The 14,634-nt window shown below is 42.7% G+C and overlaps 1 protein-coding gene across 4 annotated transcripts in view; it reads left to right on the top strand.

Annotated features, from left to right (window-relative positions):
• Nucleotides 1-14,634, top strand: part of IARS1 (isoleucyl-tRNA synthetase 1) — a 155,006-nt gene that overhangs the window by 83,981 nt on the left and 56,391 nt on the right. For all 4 annotated transcript variants that reach the window (XM_053297888.1, XM_053297887.1, XM_053297889.1 and 1 more), the window contains 3 exons: nt 2,123-2,209; nt 3,773-3,856; nt 13,078-13,225. In XM_053297888.1, the coding sequence (XP_053153863.1) occupies nt 2,123-2,209; nt 3,773-3,856; nt 13,078-13,225 (319 nt within the window). The remainder of the gene's footprint in view (nt 1-2,122; nt 2,210-3,772; nt 3,857-13,077; nt 13,226-14,634) is intronic.

Here is a 14,634-nt window from a genome sequence, read left to right as displayed (position 1 = left end):
CCACCTGACAGCTTACCTCATTCTCTCAGTCTTATGCCTACTGCCGCATCGGCTAACCCTTCAGTGAATTTCTACTGCTTTGCTGTCGGCCTGCTAACATAATTTACCAAAAATTAGCAAGTACTTTCATCTATCCTTGTTCCCTACTATTTTATTTATTTTGCCTATCTAGCTTCTCATTTTTTCTCTCAGGAAGTTTTGCGTATTTATTTTACTCTTATGCCTCCCCCCACCCTTTCCTTTCCCCTCTGGCCTCCTATGGCCACAAAACTGATTTTTAAAGGTTGCACCCAGTGCCTGGCAAAAATACCCTCCCCCGGATGGTCATCTCCTTTGCCTGCCTGCTTAGAGGAATCGCACCACACAGACCCATGCTCAAGTCTGCTGGGGATTTACTAAGCAAGCCCATCATAATCGGGCATTATGGCTCCACGCTCTTCTGTGGGAGATGGCTCTGTTAACAAGTTCTTCTGTTCCTGGCACACCTGTCCCAAACACCCCCCTTTTTGGGGTTAAAATGCAAACTACCTGTGACACGCTACAATGATCCCTATGGAAGCTCTGATGGTTGTGCCAATAGGACATCCCACACACTCCGCTCTGATGTAGCAGACCCGGCAGGAGCCTTCAGGCTCTAATGTTCGAACTACACCACAGATCTCTAGCACAGGTGCGCTCATTACATACATCCCGAGTTGGGCAGAGCCATCCTCCCCTTGCAGGGATCCTTTGAAGCCAAAGAAGGGGGCAGTGCCTTTGTTGGTACCGGGAGCAGCTGGCTAAAATCATCAAGAAGGCTATTGCTCCCATGGCACCTGGACCATTGACCATAAATGAGGCTTTGTTACCTAAACAAAGGAAGAAGCCTAAGGTCCCTGAGCAGCCTGCTCCTGCTGAGTTGCAACATAAAAAGAAAAAGTAGTACATGGTGTTAGCATCCCCCAAAGCACCAATCTCACACCAACATTTAGAGGGGAAGCTATCTGAGGCACCATACATGCCTTCTGACTCGGGCTCTGTTATTTCAGGTGCTGACCCATTTAACTCCCCGGTGAGCATACACTCCCCAAAGTCACATAGTAGAAGTAATTTCACAGTTAAGGTATTTCTTATAAGCAAGAAGAATTTCTTAATAAGCAAGACAATTTAATAAGAATACAATTCTTATAAGAATTAATAAGATTATTAAGAATACAATTCCCTCATTAAGACTGATTCATTTAAATTTATATGGTTTTCACTGATTATTGATAAATTAACCTATTATGGGTTTTCCCCAGAGGTTCTGCTGCAGATGGGCAATGACCAGGCTAGGGAGGAGATCAAACAACACATTATTGATATAGGATTGCAAGAGGAAGCTGCTTCTATTTCTAAGACCGTCTATCTCGAGGCGCAGTTATTTAATCTCAAGCCAGCAGGCTATCTGTATTCTATTATTATCATCCCCAAATTCAGACGTGCATTGACATTGGCCCGAATGGACGCCCTTCTATCTGCTATTTTAGAGGGCAGGTTCAAGGGCATCCCTTTCCCTGCCCGCCTCTGCCCTTGCGGTTCTGGCCAAGTGGAGACCAATACACATTCAATTTTACACTGGTTTTATTAAGGAAGCCCGCATGAGACTAATCTCCCCCTTATCGTCTAAGTTTTTAGGACACTCTGATGATTTTTATTTAAAGTTTTTATTACTTAACCCAGATGAAAAAATTATTAATATAATGGGCAGGTTTTGTTTTATAATCTGCAAAACTCGATCTGATCTTTAGCAATGCATTTCATAAGTAGTTTATATATTTCTCTCTTCTCTTTTTTTATTTTATTTACATGATGCATTGTTTGTATTTCTTTGTATATTGGTCTAGGATCATAATAAAGTTCTGTTCTGTTCTTAAGAATACAACAAGAATACTTATTGTATTCTTAATAAGAATACAATTTTAGACAATGAACACCTTGAGTTCTTTTTCTCTTGTATATTGTCAGGTTTTTAAATGTGCTAGAATGAATCAATTAAGTTTAATTAAAATTTGAAGGCATGCAAGGGCAGAAAGTAATGCAGCGTTAGCATTAACCAAGTTGGAATACTGCCTGAATTGGGTGCTGTCACTTTATTTTTCAGGTTTTACACTTTGCTAGTGTTGTCGACCGCTCTTTTTGGGAAGCCTCCTTTCAAGAATGTCATTGTAAATGGCCTAGTTCTTGCCAGGCAAGTATAACATTTTGTTCTTTCCTGAGTTTCAGCTTCAGATATAGTTGTAAGCTGTAAATGTTAAGGATTTCTGTGCAGTCTTTGCTTGAATATCGAACCATAGCTGAGCTGAGGCTATTAGAAAAGAGCCAGGCTTAAGTATGTTCAGGAGTGGGTGGAATGGATAGCTTTGAGATTTGCTTTGAATGGGCAGGAAAAAATATGCTTACTTCCCTACCTATTCCATTGTTCTTAATTTTGCATTATTGTTGTAAAAGTAAATGTTACCACATTTGCTCAGGCACGTGACAGTAATCACATGCTGTGACTGTGCTTCGGAACTTGTTTGTGGAATTGTCTCAAATTAGGTACAAGATGTGTACAGTGATCTTATATAGGTAGCTGGAAAGCTGATTATGTGTAAAAGCAGGTCAGCGTTTAGAGAACCCACATAGGAGCGATGGACTCAAGACAAGGTTTCTTCAGAAATAAAGATTAACTTTATTAAGGAACAGATGCACACAAGATTAAGGCGGCAACCTCTTGGGGTGCCATATGGAAGCCACTAACTACAAGATGCTGGTCCTTAAGCAGAGCATCTAGTTCTATTGAATGCAAGCTTGAGAGGATCCTAACATAGAGGGGAAGAGAGACTCGGGTGATAGACAAAGTGGAGTAACATAGTTACAGTCTGTATACCTGTCCTATGTTGTGCATAGCTGGAACACCATATTTGCAAGGATTGTTGGTTATCCTTCTTGAGGTGGAAGGAGGCGAAGTGGCCCAGAGGCCTGGGCAGCCCAGAATATGAGTTCCAAAGATTCATGCTGACCCACTTCAGGAAGACCTTGGTGGCGGTGCAAGTTGTAGGTACAGGAAAGGGGGAATCTTATGATATAGATTTTCTGCTTTAAGGTCAGGGTTAGGCAGGTGCCCCTGCTGGAAATGACACTCAAATGGCCAAAGACAAAGGCTTAATTACATGAAGGCTTGCAATTCTTCTTGCTCCCAGTCAGGTGCTCCATACAAACAATATGCAAGTGGCTCTTCCTGTTCTGCTTCTCTTTCGTTTCGGATGGTCAGCAATTACCCAAGGGTTATGTGTTAACTTCTATAAAAAGGGAGGGATTGAGTTGACCTTTTCAAACCTTATATTATGCCAGATTTGTATATTTCCTAAAGCAGAGGTACTGATTTAATGCCAATATTTTTATCAGACTAAAATGGTTCTTAATCTTGGTTGTTCAGCTAGCCATGTCTTCAGGCTGCTGTCAGACTGGTATGGCCATTCTCAGTCTCTTGCGATCTTTGCTCTTGCTCTGGGGCACCTGGAAAACCAAATCAGTTATGATACTAATTAAATTCCCACACTTTGGAGCCAAATTATGGACACAGTGGGGTTCATAAGAGGTGAGAAACTGTCTCAGACTGTCTGCTTTTCACAGTGTAATCTGCTTTATCCAGGTAATAGTACTTTCTGCCAAAAAATGGTGGACTACTTTTCCAAGAGTAGCTGGGTTAACTGTGGGACCTCCGCTACCAATGCATATATTTATAGTCCTCATGTTTTATGTCTTTTAGTGATGGGCAAAAGATGAGTAAACGAAAGAAGAATTACCCAGATCCAACCAATATTGTAAACACGTATGGGGCTGATGCTCTGAGGTAGGAACCTTTTCTCCTCTGGTTAAATGTTTGAATGCCTCCTGCTTATTCCCAGCCTTAGACTACATTTAGCTAAAGCTTGGCTTTCATAGTTTGATTTGGTTACATGCTTCCTTTTCCCAGGACTGTGGGCAAGGTTTAAAAAGAAAGTGAGGTGTGCAGGCAGATAACTCTACATATCTAACATGGGTAACTTTGTGGCCTGTAATAAGGGAAGGAATCTTTTTTTTAAAAAAAAATTCTTTTTATTAGTTTTAAAAATACAAAGATACAAAGATGAGGAGAAAAAGTGAAAGTAATATAAGATCAAAAGAATAGGATGCATCTCCAAGCTTCCAGTATCCAGGAATAAAAACAGATTTGCATACCTATTTTGCAACCTTATTATCCACAAATAAAGTACAATCTTATCATCCTAAGTTGTCTGCTCCGACCAAACGTCCTTTTAAAGCAAAATCCAAAAGAAAAGGTATAACGAAAAAGTGGCAACTCTGTTTTGAGCTTCAAATTAGAACTCAATCTCGTTGGTTTTTATATCATTCAGGTATCTAGCATATTATCTACCAAAAAGTATTTAATGTTTGCGTCAAGGCAAACTGAGAAGAGAAAGAAGAAGAAAAGTAATCATAATCATAATAATCATACACATAAAAGAAAGCAGTGGAGTGAAGTAATCTGTAATTAAAAACGGGTTTTCTCTAACAATTGGATTTAAAATAAGAAAAGTAAAGGACTACCAAAAATGTGGCAAACACTTTGTTTAGAGGCCAATCGGATTAATTAAAAATAGAGAATACCAGAGCGAAAAAGTAACAAAGGTGTTCAGGTTAGTAAATATAGGAAAGTTATTTCCTACTAGGCAAAGGACAACTAGTGAGCTAAAACATTGTGATAACTTATAATGGGATAGAGAGAGAAAAGGAGAAAAAAGGGGGAGGGGGCTTTTGTCAGTCAGTGAACCAGGCCAATTAGTAACACTGTTAAACTAAAATAAAAATAAGATACAGGGACAAGAAAAAGCCATAACATAAGGTTATCAAAGACTTTGTCAATAAACCAGTCCAATTAATAATCCAGTGGAAGCTAAAAAGAGAAATGATAATGCAGTTAAGACTTATTTTGAATCTAAAAACATATGTATCCAAATCTTTTTAACTTCAGAGAAAGGGTAATGCCAGGCAAGTAAAGCCCGTCTGTACTTGAGTGAATTTGTGAAACATTTAGCTGTGTCAAAGATTGAATATGTAATCTTCCCCCTAGGTCCCATATCATATCTTTATGGGAAGGAATCTTTAGATACCTTGGTGAGTCTGAAGTAGTTGGGGTTGTAAACAGTTAGAAGAAATCTTCTCCCATCACTGGGGGTGTGCAAACATGTTCGCCGTCGAATGTGTTTGTCAAACCGGTTTGGTTTGACCGTTCAGGGTCGAACCGAACTACCCCCTGTTCAGTCTGACCCCAGACCAAACACCGCCCCCCCCATGTTCGGGGGGAGGTTCCATGAGCTTGAAATTGTGTTTTAAAAAAAATTACCTTTACTCCCTGGAGGCGGGGTGTGTGTGTGTCCCGCAGAGGTTACCCCTCCCCCGCCAGCATGCCTCATGCTCCATTTGGCCACTCTTCGGCCAGTTTTCGGCTTTCACCTGGTGGCCCGGCGGCCATTATGGAACCCGTGCACCTGCGCACTTGGCCTCTGCATGGCCCTGGCCATGTGGCTCCATAATGGCTGCTGGCTGAAGGCCGAAAACTGGCCGAAGAGCGGCCAAATCAGCTGAGGGGGGCATGAGGAAGGCCGGTGGGTGGAGAGGGAACCTCTGCGGCCCCACCACCACCTCCAGGAACTCCCCCGAGGGGAGTAAAGGTAATTTTTTTAAAACAAATTCAAGCTCGTGACCCCCCCCGAACGAACTGGGGGGGGGTTCAAGGGGGTGCCGGTCTGGCCTCAAATCGAACCGGGCCTGCTGGTTCCGTGCACATCCCTACCTGTCACTTGTCAATTTTCTTATTTTGCAAGCCTCAGTGTATTTAGCAGTCAAATCGCCTGATCCTTAAAACTTCCCTTAAATTTCTATGCCAGGAAGTCCTTGAGCTGTACACATGGAATGGCTTGTTAAAGAAGAAAATTGGCAGGTGAGGGGAGGTTTGTTTTGACCTTTTTGTAAGGTCAGAATAATTTGCACCGTGTATACTATTTTAGAAAGAGAATGCTAGGAAGGATGTTGGTTTAGAGAAGTGATGACTACCTTTAAAAAGTTTAACAGTTCTAGGTGAACTGTGATGTTAATGTCCTTTTCTGAACATGAAGATCATCCTTCCTCTTTTTAAATAAATATCTTGCAAGAGAAAATATTTAATGCCACTGATGGGTAAATGTATTTTATTTTTTTACCTATTTGAAAAACCCCAACACTCAAGATCATTCATTTATTGTCCTCCTTTTCCCCTAATAGTAAATCATTTTTTGCTTGCTGCCTGCCTGATGTGTACACTAATGTCTTATTTATACCAACTCCCACACAATGCATACTAGGTTCATTTAAGGAGAGAGCTGCAGTTGTCTGAACGTATCTGAAGTGCTTGCTTGATGTCAAGCACTTGATGTGTTCTGTTTATAGAATAAGCTACTTTCTTGTGGATTTTTCCTCTCTGTACTGAGCTAATTTTGCTTCTGTAGAAAAGGCTTTTTTCTCCCCCTTATGCAAATTTTGATTAAGTACCACATTAAAAATATCCTTCTCCTGAGCTTATTGGTAAATGCTGTGCTTTTGAGCAGCCACATTTTAAGCTGCTTAAAGAAAATAGATGCTTCTAGATGGAGGTATAGGTAGATAGTATGGGGTTAATTTTTGCTTTTAAAATCGCTTACAACATTAGTGGTTGTAAGCTCCCAACCACTAAAGTTTCTATTGTTTCCATTCAGTCTCTTAGTTAAAAATGCCTCTGTGTGTTGCATTCTGAGCTAACACTTTTCTTTCCAAGTTTCATTTGTTACTTAAACATTGAATCCTAAACAGTGCATTGAAGTAGGTTATATTGAATTTTTATTAGGACATACATCTCTTCAGTCTTGCATAGTACTCGGCTATTTTCAGGACATCTTTTGTAACAAAGATTAAAACAAGTGCCCTAGGACCAAAGGACATAAGAATTGAAAGGCTGAATGGATTCACTAGTTCAGTGAATACTTTTGAGCTTTCACCATGAAATGTTACATTTAGGACCTTTTGTACATAATGGGAAGAACTGGCACATGGCTATATATCACATGTATCCATCGTGCTCTTTGTAAAATGCGAGAGCTAAGATTTGTGTATAATAATAAATAATATAAAATACATTGCAGTGGGAAGCTGATTGGTGGTTTGGGTTTCCTTTCCATATTAATGGAACATTTTTTGTGACATTTGACATACTAATAAAAAGTCTCTATTCTTGTAATGTGTGTAGTGGTTCTCAACCATTTACAAATTAAGTGCTTTATAGCATTATGGATTTTGGTACTGATATTATGCCCCCGGACACTTGTATATTGGATTACTGTACTGTGCTCTCCATGGGACTGTCCTTGGTTAGTGTTTAGAGGTTTTAGCTAGGTCAAAATGTAATAGCTGGATTGCCAAGTGGGACAGTGTACTGGGAACAGATTACAGCAATCTTGCTCTATTTGCACTATCTACCGGTTTGCTTATGGACCCAATCTTGGATTCCAGTTCACATATTTAAAGTTCCTAACTGTTTGGGAACTGGGTACCTCCATCACTGTATTGTGCAGTCCTCATCAGAGGTTAGCTACTCTGAGTCTCTTGAAGACAAAAGTGTGTTGGAGATGTGTCCTCACAGGAACAAGTGTCTATATTTCTTGGGCGGTGTGGTGGTTTTTGGTTCATATTTTGTTTTAGCTGAGAATGATGAACATACATGTGACTTCTGTACTATTCCAAAGGAGGTATAAAACCAATATATTTTCATATCTGTTTATTTTATTTTATTTATTTATTTATTTATTTTATACCCCACCCAAACTGACGTCTCTGGAAATTATGTAATTGTTCCATAATACATTGGCTGCAAACTCTAGTTCCCCAACATGGTCTCTCTGCTTTACACAAATGGGCTTTGCGCCTGCACAGAGACCTCATCAGAGGTTCTCCAAGCTAACTTCTCGCTAGCCTTTTTGGGTGGTAGTCCCTCCCTCCAGTGATATGCGCATGTGTGCAGGCTTCCCTGTTCAGTCTTTCTTCATCTGCCAACAGATTGACTTCTTGTGTGAGTTTCTCCGAGCTTCCTGCAAAACCAAAAGTAAAAAACTATATTCTTTCTTCCTTACTTCTACTTTCCCTCTCTGTTATAAGTTTTCTTTGCTCTGCCTTTCCATTTGTTTTTCTTTACTCTCAAGACCCCCCTTCCCACCCCTTTGCAAGGGGTCAGCGTTCACCCCCCTTCCCTTTCCTCTTATGGCCAGCAAGGTTACTTTTAAATTCTGTGTCTGCTATTGGGCCAAGCTCCTCTCTACAGATGGACATAGCCGCTGGTTGTTTTCTCTCAGTGAAGCCCACAAAGTAGAAGTATGTGCATATTGTGCCAAGTTCACCAAACAGGCCCATAAGAACTGAGCTTTGCACCTCAGACCTTGGCTTTGAGAGCAAGCACTCAAATCCTCCCAATCAGCATCTACACCAGCTACTATGCAAGCTGGCTCAGAAAATCCCTCAACACCCTCAGGCTCACAGCCCACTACCAAACCCAACCACGAGCCTGCGGCTCCTCCTAAGTCTTGTCTCAGTACAAGCAGTCTCTGTACCATCCACCAGCACAGTTGGCCTACTGATACCCTCAGTCCTGTTGGGTTCAACGTCTTCTGCACTCCAGCAGCAAAAGAAACCACACCTGGCAGATGCCGCCACAGGCAAGATGCCTGCAAAGCCTCTCAAATGCAAACTAGTGGCCTTGTCAGCTGACACACAGACCAAACCTAAAAAGAAGCGAAAGCCGCTTCTTCAGCTGAACCCAAGCCACGAACTCAAATGCTCTGCAGACCCTCCTTGCCTCGTCCAGTCTGTACTAGATCAGAAGGCTCAAATTGCTCAAACCTGAGCGGGACCAGCTCGATCCCAAAGAGGGTCTTAAGACCAACTCTACCACTCTGAAGTCAAGGATCTTCTTTTATAATCCCGAGGACTCTTCGGATCTGGAGGCAGCTCCTACAGAACTAACAGCAGTATGAGGGAGATGGTATCTCAGACTTTGAGGACTTCCACTCCCAACTGGAGGAACTCTGCCCTAATCTTAACCGTAGGGCCTTTTGGTTGTTCCAGACTGTATGCCTTTCATTCTTCTAGTTGGAATCAGTCACACTATATTGACAAATATTACTCAAACTGGGACAAGTGGCCGGCCAATTAGTCCTGCCAGACTTCTGTACTCCACCATCCTAGGGACCCGGACCATTATTTCCCTGGCAATCAACCTCCGGGGATCCACCTTCTCAATTTCATCAATCCCAGCTGGATCAGTGGGATTATAGTAGGCCTCTCCGAGACACATTTCATTCATCTCCATGCACATTCCCTAGACCACCACACTGCACCCACTCTACAATGCCTCTATCTTCTACCAACATGAGAACGATGCAATGTCAGCAATGGCCCACTGCTCACGACTCTCCTCCACCACCCAGAACAACTGCTCTTCTGCTTCCTCACTCTAAATCTGCCCAGCCTGACCAATCTCAACCACATGGTCCACCTTACTTGACCACTGCTGCAACACTGGATGATAAACCTCTAAAGGATCCTTTGGACACCCAGCCAAATCATAGTGTGGATGACACCTTGGCAGAGGAATTTGACTATGATGATACTGATGACCAGTCTACCCAATTGCTCACAACAGGCTTATCTTCTCCTGATCTTCTGGATGACTCCAAACCAGATTCTCTGCCAGAGGATTACAAACTCTCTGCAGACGATATATCCCATATGGCTTTATCCTTAGGAGTGCAACTTATCCAGCAAAACAAGTATGATCCAGACCCACTTTTTGGGCTCATTGAGGCAGACACACATGCCCCCATTTCTTTACCCATGAACTCCACTCTCACGGACATTGCTGAGACATGTTGGCAGAAGCTTTTTTCATTGCCTCAACTGACCAAACTTCTCTAGCACTTCTATGGTTACAATTTTATTTAATTGTAAACCTCCCAGAGACGCAAGTTTTGAGTGGTATAGAAATATTAAAATAAAATATAGGGTCCAAATTGAGGATGAGCAGGTGGGGAAATTTCGAAAACACCACCCCACACCCAGCTCTGTGGTGGTTGAAGCATCACTTTCCAAAAATAGATCTCACCCTGACTCTATGCCAGCAGACAAGAAGGGCGGAAAACTAGCAGCATTCAGCAGGCAGCTATATTCCATTGCAGCTCTGCACTTTAAGGTCACCAGTTACCAGGCATATAGTGCATGCTACAGTCACTTTGTTTGGGAGCGCCTGGCTCCTTTCCTGGATCACCTTCCCCCAGACAAGAAGGAATGTGACAGGGTTTTTCTCTGAGAAGCTGCACATTTAGCCAGACAAGAGCTCTACTTCACGGGGCATTCTGCAGAATGTGCTTCAAAAGTTATGGCCACCTCAGTTGCCATCCACCTTCATGCCTGGCGGCATTCATTCAGTCTAGCGTATGATGCCTACTCTTACATGGTGGATTTGCCATTTGACAGGGATGCACTTTTTGGTGACAAAACAGACTAGACCTTACAAAACGTCCTAACGCCTCCAGAATAAGCTCAGTCCATGAGTTATCAATCCTCCTCATCTAGACAACAGAGACCAGCAAAATGGACTCGTAGCCAATCTCACCTTCTGTCCACTCAATTCCAGCATAGTGAATGTTCCATTTGGATGTCCCATTACCAACTGTACAATAAACCCTCCTCCTACTCTCAGCGACCACAGGCCTCCAAATCTGGGCCTCCTGCTACCTTCCCAAAGACACAGTGACTTCCACCTCCAAACCACATGGGGAACCTACTTATCCCCCGATCTCCCCTCTTGAGGGACCATTACATCAGATTCGTGGGTCCTCACAGTCATAAGGATTGGATATGTACTGGAATGTTCCTCTATACCCTCTTACAATCCATTTGTCGTTATCAAGACCACCCCCATTGTAGTGGTGGAAGTAACCTTGCTATTTGACAGACAAGCCTGTTGGGCATTATCAGACTGAGTTGCACAGCAGAGGTGAGGGCAACTCCCCAGAAGTGACCCATAGTGTCAGACGTCCTGGGTTCCAGCATGCAGCCCCTCAAAACTACCCCAGAGCTAAATAATCTCTGATTTAGCAGGGGTGGAAACCAGGAGATGGGGGGATACAATGTTCCCTTAAGGACCCACAGTCACAGTCAGTCCTATAGGGAGCTGCCTTGCTACCCAGTTTCCAGCATGTAGCCCCAACAGCATGGAGCTGAGCCAGAGTAAAACCCGCTCTGACTTGGCAGCAGGTCTGGTTTTTAGGGACTGCGTACTGGAAATTGGTGTATTGGAAAGTGGGGCAACTCCCCACAGGGGACTTTCTGACCTCGTCGGTCCCCTTCAGAGTGTTGCCCCACTCCCCTGCCCCTGATGTCCAGCATGTAGAAATCCACTCCCAAAGCTAAGTCAAAGAAATTATCTCTGATTCAGCAGGCGAGCATTGAAGGTCAGCATCCTGGAAATCAGGGGATGGCGGAGTGAGGCAGCCCGCCTTGGGAATCTTCTGAACCTGTGGGTTCCTCATGGTGGGTTGACCTGCTCCCTCAACCCCTGAATTTCTAATATACAGCCCCTCAGAACTACCCACAGAAGGTTGGGGGGGAAAAAAAGTCAGGAATTCTGACCAACCAACAATTGGGGGCACAGGGTGGCATGTTGGCCTTTCCAACGCTTTATCTGCTGGGAGTAGTTGTATCAGATCAAATTCAACATTTTTCACCATGCACAGGTGTAGTATTTAGGCTCTACAGCCTACTGAGAGACTTGTACAATATCCTTCTGGGTCTATTTTGGAAAGTGCTCCCTATAGGCTACTGTGTGTATGTGATAGTGTGTCTCCCGGTAGATTTGCAAACTTGTATATGCATACAAAGAAAGGAAAGATTGTGCTGTTGAATCGGCGTCAGCTCGTGGCTACCACAGAGTCATGTGGTTTTCTTGGTAGAATACAGGAGTGGTTTACCATTGCCTTCCTCTCATGTAGTATGAGATGATGCCTTTGCCGTTGTCACTTAAGTTAGCATCTGCCTCCAGAACCTTCCTATATCGCTGCTGCCCGATATAGGTGACTACAAATATATATTTACTAGGCACAGTCTGGGAAGCACACCGGTGGGGATTCGAACTAACAGCCTCTTGCTCCCTAGGCAAGCTGCTTCCCTGCTGCACCACCACAGCTGATATATATATACAACAGCCACCTAAACTATGGCACTGGTAGCTGGAAGAGAAATATTTTTGCACTAAGCCCCCACACTAAAATACTAGCGATCTTCACTATGCATGATGAGTGAAAGGTTTCAGATGATTTGCCTAAAAGCCATCTTGTCATATGGAATTGTGAAATCCATTAAAAAGGATGATGGCTGATGTTAATTTAAGAATGTGGGTGCTTTCCAAAGCTGTTTTCAGCAGCCAGAATTCGGTGGGGAAGAGGAGAAGGGCTTGCAGTTGTGTATCTTTTCAGAGTCATTCATTCGTGCATGCGTGCATGCTGTACGCGTGTACAGAGTTCCAAGTCTGCGCCTGCATCTTTGCACTGTCTCCACTTAGTGTTTGCAGAAACAAATGTAAGCATGAAGAGATTCTTCCTGTGATTGGAAGGCTGAGGCAGTGTGGGAGTGAGGCTTCTGAGTGCCATAGCGGGATTTGCAGGCGTGCTCTTGGGACATTGTATTCGAGTGCAGCCCCTCCGCTTTTCTTCTCTTTTCTTAAATTTCTGGAGATGACTAAAGTTTGGGATAAATAAAACCATTATAAGGATTGGGCAGGTCAGCTGCCCAGGTGTTACCTTAGCAACCTCTGCAGATCTTACTTCCACTAAACAAAATTTTGGAGCTTCAGTATAATTTTGCATCTTAAGGATTGTCAGAGTTTTAAGTTATGCATGTTGTATGAAGCTGGTGAATAATGTTAGACCAAAAGAGTTTTCACTATACTGTTTTTATTTGTTTGCATTTCTGCAGGCTGTATCTTATCAATTCTCCTGTGGTGAGAGCAGAAAACTTAAAATTTAAAGAAGAGGGTGTAAGGGATGTGCTCAAGGATGTCTTCCTGCCCTGGTACAATGCATATCGCTTCCTCATTCAGAATGTTGTTGTTCTGCAACTTAAGGTACAAAGGTTTGAGACTCTGCCAGGAAAAATTAGCTTTTCTTGTCATTATTGAGTTATATTAATATTGCAACTTGAATAACACAGCATGTCAGCTCTTGATGTATTTTTCATTATTCATTTCCTGCCTTTCTGACTGAACAGACTCTCAAAATATCTCGCATTAAAAAAGAAAGTCAATGGCCGATAGGGATGTGCAAATTGATTCGGGTACAAATCAATTTGTACCTGAATCTAGCTGATTCAGGTGATTTGGAGACAAAACAAATCACCCCTATGGTCCATTGGCTAGATTCAGATCCAAATCAAATTGTGCCTGATTCGATTCGAGATTGGGATCCCTTCTATTAATTTCCCCAGATTCTCAGCTTTCATTAAAAAAAAAAGTTAAGCTCTAGCCCTTGTAGAAGTGGAGTTATGGAGCAAAATGCATGGTCTCTATTTTTCAAGTGTTTGGATTCTTTGGTGTATAATAACCTTTCCTCGTAATGAATCCCTATGAGGATTCATTATGCACCAAAGAGTCTAAACACCTCAAAAATTCCTAAAATATAAACTGCGTACCTAGCGGCTTGTGGGTTGGGGGTGGGGGTAGTTGGAACATGGGATGCCACTAATTCCCCACCCCCACCTGCAAAGCAGTGGGGTCAAAATGAACAGATGAAATGAAGGTGTGTAATGAAGACACCAAACAATCTAAACACTTCAAAAATACCTAAAAAGTAAATTTTAGGGGTAGATTTGGACACAAAACAAATCAGGGGTGATTTCTTTTAGGCACAAACCGAATTTTTAAAAAATCAGTTTGTGCACATCCCTAATGGCCAACATCCTGACAAATGGTGCGTGCATATTCTTCTCACAAAAGCACCATGTCACCTTTACTGCTTCTGAAGCATGGGCACTCTTGAGCAAGAGTACCACAATTTTTGCAGCTCTCACCTTGCTCTGGAAGTACTCAACAGCAGAGTACTGTTGTCCGTGTGTGTCCGCAGGAACATTTGTGGGGTCACCTCAAGGATGTGTGTTTGCTTTCTCAAAGAGTGCTTTCAAGGCAAGAGGAGAGTGACTCAAATTGTGCACTTGCACAAGAACATCTGCTCTTCAGAAGCAGAGAGGGTGATGCACACACACTGCTAGAGGCACATGCACATCATTAGTCAGGGTGTCATCAATAGAAGTTAACCCTCCATCCTTCATTGTCTCCTTCTTCTATTAATTAGACCATTTTGTATAGCCGTTAGTGTTCAACTAGGACTGGGAGGGACTTGGGTTCAAATGCTCACCTGGCCACAAAGTTCACTTGGTGGCTTTGGATCAATGACTATATCTCAGCTTGACCTACTTCAAAGAATTGTGAGGATAACCTGTGGAGGCAGCATCCTGATGAGTACTTATGGAAGTGGTTAG

The sequence above is a fragment of the Hemicordylus capensis genome, chromosome 2, assembly GCF_027244095.1.
Source record: "Hemicordylus capensis ecotype Gifberg chromosome 2, rHemCap1.1.pri, whole genome shotgun sequence".
In the NCBI taxonomy this organism is placed as follows: Eukaryota; Metazoa; Chordata; class Lepidosauria; order Squamata; family Cordylidae; genus Hemicordylus; species Hemicordylus capensis.
The sequence above is the reverse complement of the archived record's forward strand: the minus strand, read 5'-3'. Positions and strand labels throughout refer to the sequence as shown.